The sequence below is a fragment of the Rhinatrema bivittatum genome, chromosome 13 (assembly GCF_901001135.1).
Source record: "Rhinatrema bivittatum chromosome 13, aRhiBiv1.1, whole genome shotgun sequence".
Taxonomy (NCBI): domain Eukaryota; kingdom Metazoa; phylum Chordata; class Amphibia; order Gymnophiona; family Rhinatrematidae; genus Rhinatrema; species Rhinatrema bivittatum.
In genome coordinates this window covers 26,667,572-26,682,223 of record NC_042627.1, presented here as the reverse complement: position 1 = coordinate 26,682,223, position 14,652 = coordinate 26,667,572, and the positions used below count along the sequence as shown (strand labels likewise).

The 14,652-nt window shown below is 38.9% G+C and overlaps 1 protein-coding gene across 7 annotated transcripts in view; it reads right to left on the bottom strand.

Moving 5' to 3' along the window:
- The window catches only part of HERC1 (HECT and RLD domain containing E3 ubiquitin protein ligase family member 1), a 410,083-nt gene that overhangs the window by 272,681 nt on the left and 122,750 nt on the right, over window positions 1-14,652 (bottom strand). For all 7 annotated transcript variants that reach the window (XM_029575639.1, XM_029575640.1, XM_029575646.1 and 4 more), the window contains exons 24-25: window positions 7,189-7,309; window positions 6,652-6,703 (exon numbers count right to left, since the gene is read on the bottom strand). In XM_029575639.1, the coding sequence (XP_029431499.1) occupies window positions 6,652-6,703; window positions 7,189-7,309 (173 nt within the window). The remainder of the gene's footprint in view (window positions 1-6,651; window positions 6,704-7,188; window positions 7,310-14,652) is intronic.

Genomic DNA, 14,652 nt, shown 5'->3' with positions numbered 1-14,652 from the left:
CTCCTGTGCGGAACCGTATCAAAAGCTTTGCTGAAATCCAAGTATATGATATCGAGCGCTCTTCCTCGATCCAATTCCTTGGTTACCCAGTCAAAAAAGTCAATCAGATTTGTCTGACAGGATCTTCCTCTGGTGAATCCATGCTGCCTCTGGTCCACCAATTCTTCCGACTGTAGATAGTTCACTATTCTCTTTTTCAACAGTGACTCCATTACTTTTCCCACCACTGAAGTGAGGCTAACCGGTCTGTAGTTACCAGCCTCCTCTCTGTTCCCACTCTTGTGAAGCAGGACCACCACCGCTCTTCTCCAATCACTCGGCACCACTCCCGTTTCTAGGGATCTATTGAACAGGTCGCACAGCGGTCCCGCCAGCACATCTCTGAGCTCCCTCAGTATCCTTGGATGAATCCCATCAGGCCCCATGGCTTTGTCCACTTTATTTATTTATTTATTTTTAATTTTTATGTACCGAAGTTCTTGTAGGGACTACAAATCACTCCGGTTTACATAAAACGAAGAACTGCTCAACAGAGAGCGGAGCTTTACATGGAACTGTAGAACATATGGAACAGTATAACTGGTAGACAATTTAACATAATGATAAATAAAAATAATAGTTTAACTGGTAATAAATAAAGAATTATATTATTTAATATAAGCAGTATAACTTTCAGATTCTTTAGCTCTTCCCATACATTATCTACTGTAAATGGATTTTCCTCTGTTCCGCTTCCCTCCAGTTTCTTGTTGTGTAGAGATGGTCCTTCTCCAGGGTCTTCTTTAGTGAACACAGAGCTGAAGTATTCGTTTAATATTTCTGCCATTTCTTCGTCTCTCTCCACATATTGATCATTTTCATCTTTCAATTTCACTATACCACTTTGGACTTTTCTCTTTTCGCTGATGTATCTGAAAAATGTTTTGTCACCATATTTTATCTCCTTGGCAATCCTCTCTTCCGCTTGACTTTTTGCCAACTTGATTAATTTCTTAGTCTCCCTCAGTTGAATCAGATATTCTTCTTTGTGCTCCTCCCTTTGGGATCTTTTGTATTTCTTGTATGCAGTTTTTAGCTTTAATTTTGTCAGCCACCTCCTTTGAGAACCAGATAGGTTTCATTTTTCTTTTGCTTTTCTTTACATTTCTAACATATAGAGCAGTTGCCTTGGCGATTGCTCCTTTTAGATTGGTCCACTGTTGATCCACATCTCTCTCATTTTCCCATCCATTTAGTTCTTCCTCTAGGTACTTCCCCATTTCCTCAAAGTCTGTGTTTTTGAACTGTAAAACTCTGGTCTTTGTGCTTCTTTTCCATATTCTTTTAGTGATATTAAACCATACCGTTTGATGATCACTGGTGCTGAGGTGGGCGCCCACCTTGACATCAGAGACGATAACTCCATTATTGAGCACTAAGTCGAGAATAGTTCCTTCTCTTGTGGGTTCCAATACCATTTGTTTGAACAAAGATACTTGCATGGCATCCACTATTGCTCTGCTGTTTTTAGATTCTGCAGATGGGATTTTCCAGTCTACATCTGGCATATTAAAGTCACCAACGATCACCACTTCCCCTTTCTTACCTATCTTATGGATGTCTTCAACCAGATCTCTGTCCAGCTCTTCCTTTTGGTTTGGAGGCCTGTAAACCACTCCAATATAAATGGATGCTCCATCATCTGTTTTTAGGTCGACCCATAGTGCTTCTTCCTTGCCCCAACTTCCTTGCAGCTCAGATGCTTGGATATTATTTCTGACATAAAGAGCCACACCTCCCCCTTTTCTATCCACTCTGTCCTTCCTTAACAAGTTATAGCCTGGTATTGCCGTATCCCAATCATGAGATTCTGTGAACCATGTCTCTGTGATAGCAACGATGTCCAGTTCTGCCTCTGTCATTAGGGCCTGCAGATCTGGGATTTTATTTCCCAAACTATGAGCATTTGTAGTCATAGCTTTCCAGGTACTCTCTTTACGGTTATTGCTTTTCCTGTACTCCTTATGAGACTTTAGTTGAGATTTGTTATTCACTTTACTCTTTCCTTTTGCAGTTGTGCCATTGATGACAGAGTTATCTATCTCAATTAGCTTTTTCTTTTGGTTATGGATCTTGAAATTCTGCATGCTTTGGTTTTTTCTCTTTTCTGGTAACACGTCAATGTTTTTCTCTAGAATTTCTTCGGGATAGCCTTTGCTTTGGGATTTGCTTTGGGATAGCCTCAATACTCCTTTTCTGAGCATCCTTTTGTGCCACACGTCCCTCTACTGGGATAGTGGTATGGTTCATGACAGGACACACCAAGGCATCCACTCTAGGGAAACGCAACTACTCTTTGATCTGCACATCCAAGAGTTATAAATCTGCCAAAATGCATCCTCCTTTAAAGGTCGCCCCTGGTGCACTCCACTGCAGACCTGTCAACCCTTGGAGTGTAACCCGGAGAGGAAAGAAACAAGAAGCCTTGCATAAGGTACCAAAACATGAACTTTCTTCTGCATTCCCAAGAAGCCAGTCCCAGCCACTACGAAGGTCTTCAATGCTTTAGAGACCAAATCTGGCAACTCATTTTTAAGAAAGAAACAGAGTAGAGTTTGATTTGACTCCAAAGGTGTGGAAATGTTTCCCATCACCATCATCGGTATCATTTTGATTCACCTGCATTCTAGCTTAGTCAGGCAGTACTGTGTCATGGTGCCTAACCGCGGAGCCAAGTGGAGGAGGACTTGGAATGCATAGACCAAGCAGGCACTGCCAATACAGAAGACCAGCCCTGGAAGAAAGGTCCATTCCAGGCCCACCGGCTTAAACCTGACTTCCAGAGAGCTAGTGGCTCATGACGACTCGGCCCATGGATCAATCAAGGGAGGAAATTGCCCCAAGCATCCAGGCAAAGTTGACACAGGCTTAAAGAAAGTGGTGGCTGAATGAGCCTGAAGTGGCATGCAGCACAAATAGATAAGTGCTTAGACTTCCTTGCCACAGGCGCCATAGTTGTAAGCGTGCAGCACAGTCAAAACTCACGCTTGGAATATGCGCACATAAAACCCACGCCCCTGAATACACGTCTGCACCCACGAATGCAAGTAGGTATATACGCCTAGGCCGCACACCCAACTAGGCACCCAGCACACCAAGGCACCTAAGCAGGACATGCAAATGGGCACCCAGGTGCATGCTGAGCAGCCCACAGCACAAAGATGAGCACAAACATCTTGCGTCCTACTACATGCTCAAAAAGGAGAGAAGCTTGTGAGCGGGGCCTAGCCAAATGGCTACTCAACCCGCCATGCCTGCAATGCCTCCTCAGCTCACAGAACTCCCGAAAGACGTGAGCAGGCTAGCCTATGTTTTATTTATTTTTTTCAATAAGAAAAACGTTCATCTGAGCTCAGCCCTCCGTGGCTAAGAGCAGGAATGAGTTCCAGTTTTGGAGGAGGGAGTAGAAAGATAAGCCCACACCACCCAGCCTCTCTCAGTCTGCAACCGCTAATTTCACGCTAGGGCCAGGCCTCTCAAGGCTACCAGACTGAAGCACTCTACTGAGGGAGAGACTGACAGTATCCCTCAGGAGGCAAGCAGCACTTTATAGCCATTTCATCCCAACAAGTCATCATGATATGGCATGCAGCATAAATGGATAGCCTTGGTTGTAAGTGCCTATATTATGCATGTAGAAAACCCACACCCAAAACGGATGCAACCAAAAAAGTGTGCACGCAAGTTGATGTGCCTAGGCACGTGTTCAACTAGGTACCCAGCACTGCTTGACTGCACAACTGAACATGCAGGAGCGCACCAATGGCCCACCATGAGAAAAGGCGCGAAATCCCCTTGGGCCTACTACACACCCAAAAGGGAGAAGCCTGGAGCAGGGCCTAGCCACACAATTGCTCGACCTGCACTACCACCTCATGTCACAGAACAACCCAGAGACTTGAGTGAGACAGTCGAATGTTGAGGTAATGGACCTTTTTCTCCTACTTCCTCTTGCTGCTGTACTATTTTTTTTTCTTATAGCAAAAAAACTTTTACTTGAGCTCAGCCTTCCCTGGATGAGAGTAGAAACGGGTCCCAGTTATGGGGGAAGAGGGCTACAGCCTTCATGGCCGAGCCTCTCCCAGAAACGGGTCCTGGCTATGGGGGGAGAGGGCTAAGGCCTTCACTACTGAGCCTCTCTCAGCTTGCAACCACTATTGGAATTTCTGGTCCAAGGCAGTCAGGGCTACCAGACTGAGGGCAGGACTAAATGGTATCTCCTCAGGAGGCAAGTGGTGCTCTTGTCTTTCCATTATCTCCTTTTGATTCCTTCTTCTCTCTCTTTTTTTTTTTTTTTTACTCCAGGCACTCCACCATCTACTGGAGTCTGAGAATACTGGCAGGCTGATGTTGGGGCAGGACTATATGGCTGTGATGTCAGCTTTTGCTCCTTCTCCATCTGCTGGAAGAGGTGCATAACCCCACTCGTTGTGACTGATCTACCCATACTCTAAGAAACTTTATTTTTGCACAGTATACCCAACAACTAGACTTTTTATACAGTGTTTTATAGACTATTCTAAAAACAGTTGTAAATAAATATTAACATGGTGCTGAAAAATGTTGTGGATCACTCAGAACAAAGTTAAGTATTTAGTTTCGGCCAGAAGTTTCCCTTAAGGAGGCACAGGGTCCTATGTCTCACACAAATAACCTGAGAGTCAAAAGAAAACTTCTATAGCACAGTGATTCAAATGAAGCTACAAGGATTTTCTGTTTTTCTTTGAAACTACAGCAGACTGTAAAGCTTACTAGTCAATCATTGCAGGTTCTAGGCCCTTTCTATTTTTATATTAGCACTACATGATCTAAAATGTTTTACTTCAGCAGGTGTCCTAAACCTTACTTGCATACCATTAGAATACATCTCAATAAATCTATTTTATTTTATCAAGTTTTCCAGCTTGTGTTTTAAGTATTAACAAATTTGAACCAGCTGGGAAATAAACATATACTTTTGTATACCGTGAACATTAAAGCAAAGCATCCAGCACCTGTCCAAAGGCTCACATTTCCAAAGTGAACCATCATTAAACAGTAGAAAAACAGCTGCTTGTCAAGCATTAGTATGTAAAGTTAATGGGTCTGAGAGGGGTCAAGAATTTACTAGTTAGCACATCAGTCTTTATACAAGAAGACAAACGTCAAAGGGTAGTGACCTAGGACTGTTACCAAGCACATCTACTGAATATAAAAAGGAACATTTCAATGTAATCAATCAAGAGATGGTTAGACTGAAATACTGTATATACTCACAGTAAACTATTCTATAGAATTGTTTCCACTATATTTTTCAGAACTTATGAAATTCTTTAAGCAGTAATTTGACTTTATATCCCACTACCCCATATTATAATGCTCAAAGTGGGTTCAATGGCAATAGCACTCAATTTTCTCTGAACCCCTCTCAGAACAGTGTAACAAATCACCTCACAAGGGGGCTGATGTAATAAGATCCATGATGAAACCGGCGCTATTTTTTAGTGCGTATTTATTTTCATGTGCACAGCAAAAGCAGATGCCTCCTCGGGATGTAATAGGGAGACAGAGTGCAAATGAGATATGTGCAGAAAATCCATGCAAAACAAGTATCCGCACAGAATATGTATGCTACAGTGCGTGCTGAAGGCCCTATGCAATAAACCACATATAAACCCACATCAATGTAATGATCCGCGATTGAGTTTTGGCTGAAAGTCTTTAAGACAGTAGTGAGCTACTGGTCGGGAGTGTGACTGAAGGTGAGTAGAGCAATGTCTAACCATGATCTGTCACAGACCATGTGGGAGCTATAATGGCAGATGCTGGTAAGCAAGGGAAATGCAGCAAAGATTTGGAAGGGGCTACAAACATTTTTTAGTATTTCTGACTTGTGCCTGTTTCCGCTCCAACCTTTCTTCTGATATCTGCCACTTAAATTTTTCACCTCGAAACAGGCACTTACACTTAAATCCTGTCCTGACTGAGGTGCTAAAAAAAAACAAAAAAAAAACCCGCTTAAAAAATCCATGCTAACATCAGCTTGGCTGCCTTGCCCATGTGCTAAACCAGTCAAGGCTTTTTAAAGGAGTTTGGCTGTGCATTTTTTCCACGCTAACCACATTGTTACATACATGCGTAAGATTAGCACAGGAAAATGCATGTAATATCACGCACAAAATCCCTTGGCAGGTCTACCGCAGCTTCTTACATCAGCCCCCTTGGGATCAGTCTGCTTCATGCCATTTGTGTGAGATCCCATATGCAACATTGCATCCAATAAGGAAGAATCAGACCTGGCAAAGAAGTCAATTTTTCATACTCATGATATCTACTCTGGAGATCAGGGGAATTTAAGAAATGAAGTTTTAAACTGTGGAGGATAGTACTGCTTTCAGTGTCTATTTTTAATTGTATAGTACAGAAAGGGCATGGCTTGCTTTTAACCACATCAAGTTCTGAGATACCTAGAGAATGATTTACAATTGATAACACTCAAATACTCTACTCCAATGTATAGCTATCAATAAACTGCTGAGAACAGTGAAAAAGGAATCTTACAGCATTATATGTTCTTAAATATATATGAATACTCAAATAAAAATAAAAAAAAAGAGAGACAAAAATACTTACCTCTCTTTCTATGAGAGGGCACCAAGCCCAAGTCAACATTTCGTCTTCCACTCTATTAAAAGATATAAACAAACTAGTACAAAATCAATGTTCTCTTCTTATATAGCATATGAAAATATATGGAAATTTGTATTGTATCATGCGTTAAATTTTAGTTTATTTAGAAATAAGCTTTTAAATACAGACTGGTTTTTTTTCTCAGGGTAAACTTTCATATTCCATTCTTTTCAACATATCAGTTTGTTGAGATCTCAACCTCAATAAAGATATATTATTTATGATATACTAATTATCAGTAAAAGTATCCTGTTGAACATATGAAATAAAAACATAGTTCCTTCCAATGGGTTGAGTATGAACGCAAAGAGTTTATACAAGGGAAAAATAACTAAAAATTTAACTGGTTAATAAAGATGGAACCACAAGGAAATATGTAAGATTAAAAGAAATACAGCTATTACCAAACATGCCTATTTAGCTAGAGTCAAATATAAGTAATATGTAAAAAAAAGTTCAGAAAATTATTTTAAAACTCACCAGTGAGTACCCTTCTTCATCGGATTCAGGCTGAGACAGATCAGATTCACTCCTTGATTTAATCATTCGATAGTTTGGACTAGCATGAACCAAGTGACTCTCTGCAGTAAGACTCTCACTCCTGAAACACAATAATATAGGTATTAACAAGTGTTTTACAACCAATTTTTCTAACTCAAGACAACCTGGAAGTACAACTTCTGCTATTTTGGACTTTTAGTTCAATAGAATCTGCATTCACTTGGTCACCTGAGGTTCAGCCATTACAGTGACAGTCTTCTGGTTGACACACAGACTGTAATGCCCTTCAGAATTCAATACTCCTGTTGCAACACACTTTGAGCTCTCTAGTTGGAAAAGTGTAAAATAAACAAAATAATGACGACAACAAATGTGTTCTTAACTCAGTATATGTCATTCTGGCGTGAAAGCTGGGATTACTTCACTCCTAGGGGCATGTGAACATTGACTTCACAATTCACCAAACCCTGTTGACCAAAGCAACAGGAGCTACATCTGGGAATTAATCCCAGATCTCCCATACCAGACAGAAATGCTACTATTGGTCACTAAACCAGCCTCAAAGATTTTTGTTTTTCATTTTTAAATTAACTTTGCTGAAAATGTTCTGTTTTTCCCATGGAGTTAGTGCATTTAAGAAATGCTTAAAGTCACCATGGAGAGATTTTCAGAGATATTTTTATCAGTAGAACAGTGTTTTGTCCATGGATGTGTTTCTGGATGTGGGGTTGGGGAGAGTGACGCACACATACTATTCAATTTTCAAAAGTACGCAGGTAATTTCTCAGAAAAGCTACCCGCACAAATCAGCAATATTAATGTGTGTGGGGGTAGTTTTCCTGGGATAATTTTGAAAGGGAAAAGTACACACACACTTTCAATTTGAAAACTGGTAGAAAGAGGAGTTCCTGTGGACTTTGCAGCAACAGGGGCAGCATGAAAATTGATTACACAGAATAATTTTAAAAGTCATTTCTGGGTTAAAACGGTTTTAACCACAAAAAAAATGGCTTTTAGAGAACTGTCCACTCTACATGCATGTAAAAAAAAAAAAAAAAAAGTGCATGTACATGGCTTCTATGCATACAGTTTTACCCACAGTGGGAAAAGGAATACTTATGGGCGGGGTTTGCGCGCTCCTTTTAAAATCTACCCTAAAGAGTGGAGAGGTAGACCTGCAGACTGGTTCGGCCTACTATAAGCCAGTCTCCTAGGAAGGGAAAAAACAAATACATCATGCAGCAGCAGATAAACAGCAACTACTGCAATGCATTTCACGAAGAGACTGGGTGCTGATGAGAGGCTGAAAGGAAAAGTGCGATACTGATAGTAATGAAATGTTGATACTTCCTGTAATATTTGTGAATATGGGGCAGATTTTCAAAGCCCTAAACACGTGGCGGGGAGGGTTTACGCGCGCCGGGCTTATTTTACAAAGGCCCGGCGACGCTTGTAAAGCCCCGGGACACGTCTAAGTCCCGGGGCTTCGGGAAAGGGGCGGAGCTAGAGGTCCCCGGCACAGTGGCCATTTGCTGCTGTGCCAGCAGGCGCAAACGGTAAGTTAAGGAAATGGGGGTGGGGGGTAGGTTAGGGGAAGGGGTAGGAAGGATAGAGTAGGGGAAAGGGAAGTTCCCTCACAGGCCACTCCTAAATTGGAGCGGCCTGGGAGGGAACGAGTGAAGGCTGTGGGCGTCAGCGCTCACAAGATTCACTTGTGTGCACCCCTTTGTGTGTGCCGATCCCCGATTTTATAACATGCACGCACCTGCACGTGCATGTTATAAAATCGAGCGTCCATGTGTGCGCGCTGGGTAGCTTACTCGTAGCTTTTAAAATTTACCCCATGTGAATAAGCATCCGAGATCTAAGGTAGATAACCAGCCATTAATCTTATTGAGGAAAGTTTGATACTGAAGGAGTTCATCTTGAACCTTTCTTTCATGAGATACTTGTTGAGATTTCCGAGATCAAGATGGGATGAAGTCTTCCCGTCTTTTTTGGAATTAGAAAGTACCTTTTCCTATGATTGCACGGATTCTACTATATAGGCCAAAAGGAGGTTGATAGCTCCTGTTGCAGAAGAGTGATCTGATATGTTAACTAGAGAATGCTTTCCTGTAGGACTATTTGGAGGGGAAGATTTGAAATTTAAACTGTATGAGCTTTAAACACCAACAATCTATTGTTAAAGATCTTGCAGGAATGAAATGTTGGTGTCTTCCTCCACCCCCCATTGAAGACTGCCCAAGGGTAAATAGGAATTTTATTTGATTGTTTAGTCAAAATTTCTAGTTTGATTTTGAGAGAGCTGCAAAGATTTAGTATGCATTCTCTGTCGTATACTCTAACTGGGTTGCTGCTGCTGCTGGGGGGGGGGGCGGGGAGGGGGGGAGAGTGTTTGCTGAAAAGGGTAAAGTTGATATCTCCTTGAATAGACGTAATTCTTTCGTAGTACTGAGGCTGGCATTTCCTAGACATAGAAAGTTGCTCTGTTGTTGCCACAGATAATGTAATTAGAGTAGTACAATGATCTTTTAGATTTACTGTCTTTTCTTTTTTGTTTTTCTCCTAAAAAATTATCATGGGTCATCAGTATGCCTTTCAGGTACATCCTCACATAGCCCTGAAACTTTAAGGCAAGCTAATCTTTTTGCTGATGGTTCTAAAAGAAGTATTATATGCTTCATAGGTTTGACCTGTAGATGTGCATACCGTATTCTTCATATTCTTGGAGAACTGATGGGAAACATTGCTTTAACTCGGATGGTGGTAGTTGGATCATATGTCATTTTTGTAGGTAAAACTGCATATACTAAATCAGTGCAGCTATTCTGGAACTGAACATATCTGATTGAAACCTTTTTTGCTGTGGTATCCAACAAGGCAGGATTCTTGCTCAAAGAAGTGAGTATTAGAATGAGGTTTTGGTCTTTATTTATTTTTTTAAACTGATCCTATGACCTCCAACCGGTGGGGGCAGTTGAATGTTTTAATGACAGGACAAGAATGAACTTTATATTTGATATCTAGTTTTTTTTTGTCTAGTCTCCTCAAAATAGGATAACATTGGAGAAACCACTTATAGTACTCTGAATTACAAGAAGAATCTGAATCTTATATTTCCCCATTCCATTCAGAGAATTAAGACTCCACTGGTCTTCCATCAGAACCCTCTCCACTACGTCCTAGGAGAACATCTACTCCCAAGAACATGGCTTATTCTACTTTTGTTTACTATATGGCCAAGATTCTTTTCCCCTTGTTCCAAGAGGCAGAACCTGGAGAGGATATATTTGGCTTATTAAAATGTCTTAAATCCCCCAAAACAAGTTGGAGCTGTACCAATATACAGACAGCAGGAGTTTCAGACGAGGATGTGACAGACACCTTTGTTAAGGCAACTAGTGCAAAGAATAAAAAATTAAAGAAAAAGATTAAACCAAAATATATAAAGGTTCACTACAATTTTGGAAACCTCTGAGAAAGATCTGGTCATTCTGGCAACCCTCATTGTCCCTTTTCTCTAGAAATCTGACAGACTGGATTCTTAAAATGTTTTCTCGACATTGGTTGGAAACTTTTCTAAATTTAAAAATTAGAGTTTATCCGGACCTTGCCAGACAAACAGAAGAAGAGGAGGCAGTTTCTATTAATGAGGCCCAAGGCTTTAGAATTAGGTGCTTTCTTTCTTCTTACATTCCCTTGCAAATGTTTGATTAAATATCAAAGTGCTTCCTATATCTTTTCAACCATCTCAACTGTCATCTTTTCTGAATGATAAATCTTTACCTATTTTAAGTTATTCTCCTATCTCTGAAGGAAGAATGCAGGATGTCCAGTAATTAATCTGTTATATATATATATATATATACATATACACACATGCAAATACGGAAATATTATTTGTATATTTGTATATCTATAAGGTCTATATATAGTCTCTCTTTCTGCTAGTTATTTCCTTATTATTGTATAAGTTTCCTGGGATTGTGTTCGTGGATCCCTTCTATACAGGACTCGGGTTGTGAAAGACATGTTAACTGTGTCTATTATATATTATATTCACTTCACTGGCTACCAATAAGATACAGGATTGAATACAAAGTACTATCCATCCTACATAAAATTATATATGAAAAACAAGAAAATTGGCTAAGCCACTCTATAAAACTGCATATCCCAAACAGAAACCTTAGATCAGCAAATAAGGGACTCCTAAAAACACCACCAATGCCTTCAAATCAACTCACCTCAACCCAAAAGAGAGCAATCTCCCTTGGTAGCCCAAAACTCTGGAACTCCCTACCAACTGAACTCAGAACTCAAGAAAACCTAAAAACCTATTTAAAAACAAGGTTGTTCAACAAAGCATACCAACTCACCCAATGAACAACACAACAACATCGCCCCCCAATCCATCCTGAAGAACAAATGAAATTCATCACAACTATGTTTTTTAAATAAGAAGTGAAACATAAAACTGAACAGTAACCTTGCATATGATACCCCTTATGTTTAATAACAGTTTGAACCTTTGGAACCCTGTTTAACGCCCTTTATCCCTGTAACCTTGTATTTTGTAAACCGTTATGATGGCGTTATTTTGACGAATCCGAATGACGGTATATAAAACTCATCAAATAAAGTTATTTTTGTTTTGTATTTTATATCATGGTTTGCTCTTCAAGCGGATTCTTGAAATGTATTTGGAATATTTATATATTTATAAATAAATGTATTTGAAAAATGTATAAATTTAAAAAAAAAAAAAAGGTTCACCACAGAAAAACAGATGAGCGGATTGAAGAGTGTCATAAAACTGTCCTTCCAAGACAGCAGAAGAAAGACTAAGGGAGACTTGCATGGTTGTGGTTGCCCAGCAATGCCCACACATGCTCAGAAATGTCTTCTTGATTTTTCTGAGCTCTAAGAGTTTTTCCAACTCTGTGCCATAGGATGATGTCACCCATTTGATCTCTGTTCTGCTTGTCCATGGAGAAAGTTAAAAACAAAACAAAAAAAAAACCAGGTAAAAAGTAGCTGCAGACATTGTAGTTTTGCGGCCAATCTCAATATTATCCCCATAATGTATATGTCTGCTCTCTAGACATTTATTGCACTTATTGATTGGGTAAAGAGGCAGGAAGAAGCTAATGAAACAGCATCAAGAATTACTGGAGATGAGACAAATAAATCAGCTGAGTCAAGTAACACATTCTCAGTTATTACCTTTAACATCCAAAATTCTTACAACAATGACTGCAGGAGATATGTAAGCAGAGCTGCATACAGCAAATGACCCAGAGCAGTAAAGGTGAAAAATACATCATATCCATTACTTCAAAGTCATTAAAATCATTTTGTGCACCTTCAAAAAAAATGTTATGAGCTGTAACTTTTTTTCCTTTATCTCTCTTAACAAGTTATTTCCAAAATACAAAACGGTATTATATATTTTTTCTGTCTAATCTTTGGCCATGTTAATCTATTTTTTTATATCAAATCTTTTCAGTCCGCTCTTTGATAAGTGGATATAAAACGATTATTGCCCCTTAAAATATACGAATTACAAAAAAAAAAGGTAAGCAATAAATATCTTGGGTTCAGTTAGTATTTCAAAGTCTGTAGGTTCTAACTGGTATGAAAATTATAAAAAAAATGCAACAATGGAAAATAATTAGCAGCATAAGATTAAAAAAAAAGTCAAAACCTGAGGAGTGAAAAAGAGTGCATTATTCTTTAGGCTGTTAATAGAGAAAACTTTCGTGAAAAGTTAGTTGGCATTTCGCCACAACAACATTCTATATTAGATGAGATATAGAAAGGTAAAATCAGTTTCATTTACTAATAAAGCTATGTAATAATTACTAAACTACTGAAGATGGGATTCATTTTTGGATGAAGTAAAACTGATTAACTTGGTCACACTGCCTTAGCTTCATAATCCAGGATGAAAATGAGAACTTAAATTTGACTAGAAGACGTTGCATTTGATTATATGTGAAGAGATTTTTCCAAAGAAACTTGGTCTTATATGTATTCATACGACTGCATTAGAATATCAATGCCAATTAACATGATATTTTCAAGAATTACTAAGCCATAATTCATTACCAGTAATTATATGGCTGTGATTTAACAAATGTAGTATGTCATTTACACATCTATAATACATTTCACAGAAAATGATTTAAAAAACTAGAAAGCAGAGAGTGTAACCCACTAACCTAAAACTGAACATGTAATTCACTTTAATTTGTCAGTTTAGCAATACAAGTCAGTGAAACAGCTTTAATCTTTAAAACAATAAAACTGCATCACTAAATTTCAGTTTTCCCAAAAGAAAATAAACAGTTACAAACCAGACAATATCATCTATAATCTGTACAGTATTAAAATGCCATGAACAAACACACATTGTTATATGTAATTTGACAAGATTACCCAATCTTTGGAACAGAAAGGTGAAACTGTAATGTTATTTTCAAGAGGATATTGTATTTTACAGCCATACTAGAGTGTACGTATGAGTGAAAAATGGAATCAATTACTGAAAAGTGTAGACTAGTTCAGCTTAAGACAGACATATGGAACAAGCTTCCAGACATATTTAATCAAGAACATGATCTGCTCTGCCAGAAATAAATAAACCTATGCACTACAATAAATTATCTGAATATTTCATTGGAATAAACTCCTTACTACCAGTAAATCCATTTCTATATACAGCCTTATACATAGCCCCTGAAGATACCTGTTTCTACATCTTTTCATTTCTATATACAAAGATTTCAAAAACTTGTGACAGACACTTTTGTAGTTTATACAGACAATCACCTACTCTTATCCTGCTTGAGGCCTATACTATTGTACACAATTTATGTTTTATGAACCATTGCAATCAGGACTGATCTTCTACTTCAGTACCTCGTATGATCTTTTTGATACAATTCTCTTACCAAATCTTGGACAGAGCAATTTTCAAAAGCCATTTACACAGATACCATATATGGTCAAACTGGCTGGCTGATAATTGCCCATGCCTTTCCTGAGTAAAAATATTTGGGGGCCAGGGGGAGTCAACAACATGCCTACATTTTACCTGGGAAGCAAACAATACTCAGATTACATTTTCAAACATAGGTGCATTATTTCCAAGGGAAAAAGGATCCATAGAAAAAGCATATGCAAATACCCATGGGTACTTTTTTCCCCAAAGCAATTTTCAAAGAGTAAATATGTTTGTAATTTGTGCACAGTTTTGAAAATTGCCCCCTAGTTCAAATTTGATGATTTTAAAGGAGGATTAGAAGGTCATTGGAAACAGAGTTTTGTAATAATCAAGGTAAAAAACAAGAATCCCCCCCCCAAACCTAAAACAGACATCTCATCCTGCTGTTATTGTACTGCTCCTTAGATCTTGTCTACTATGCTGCCTTCCTA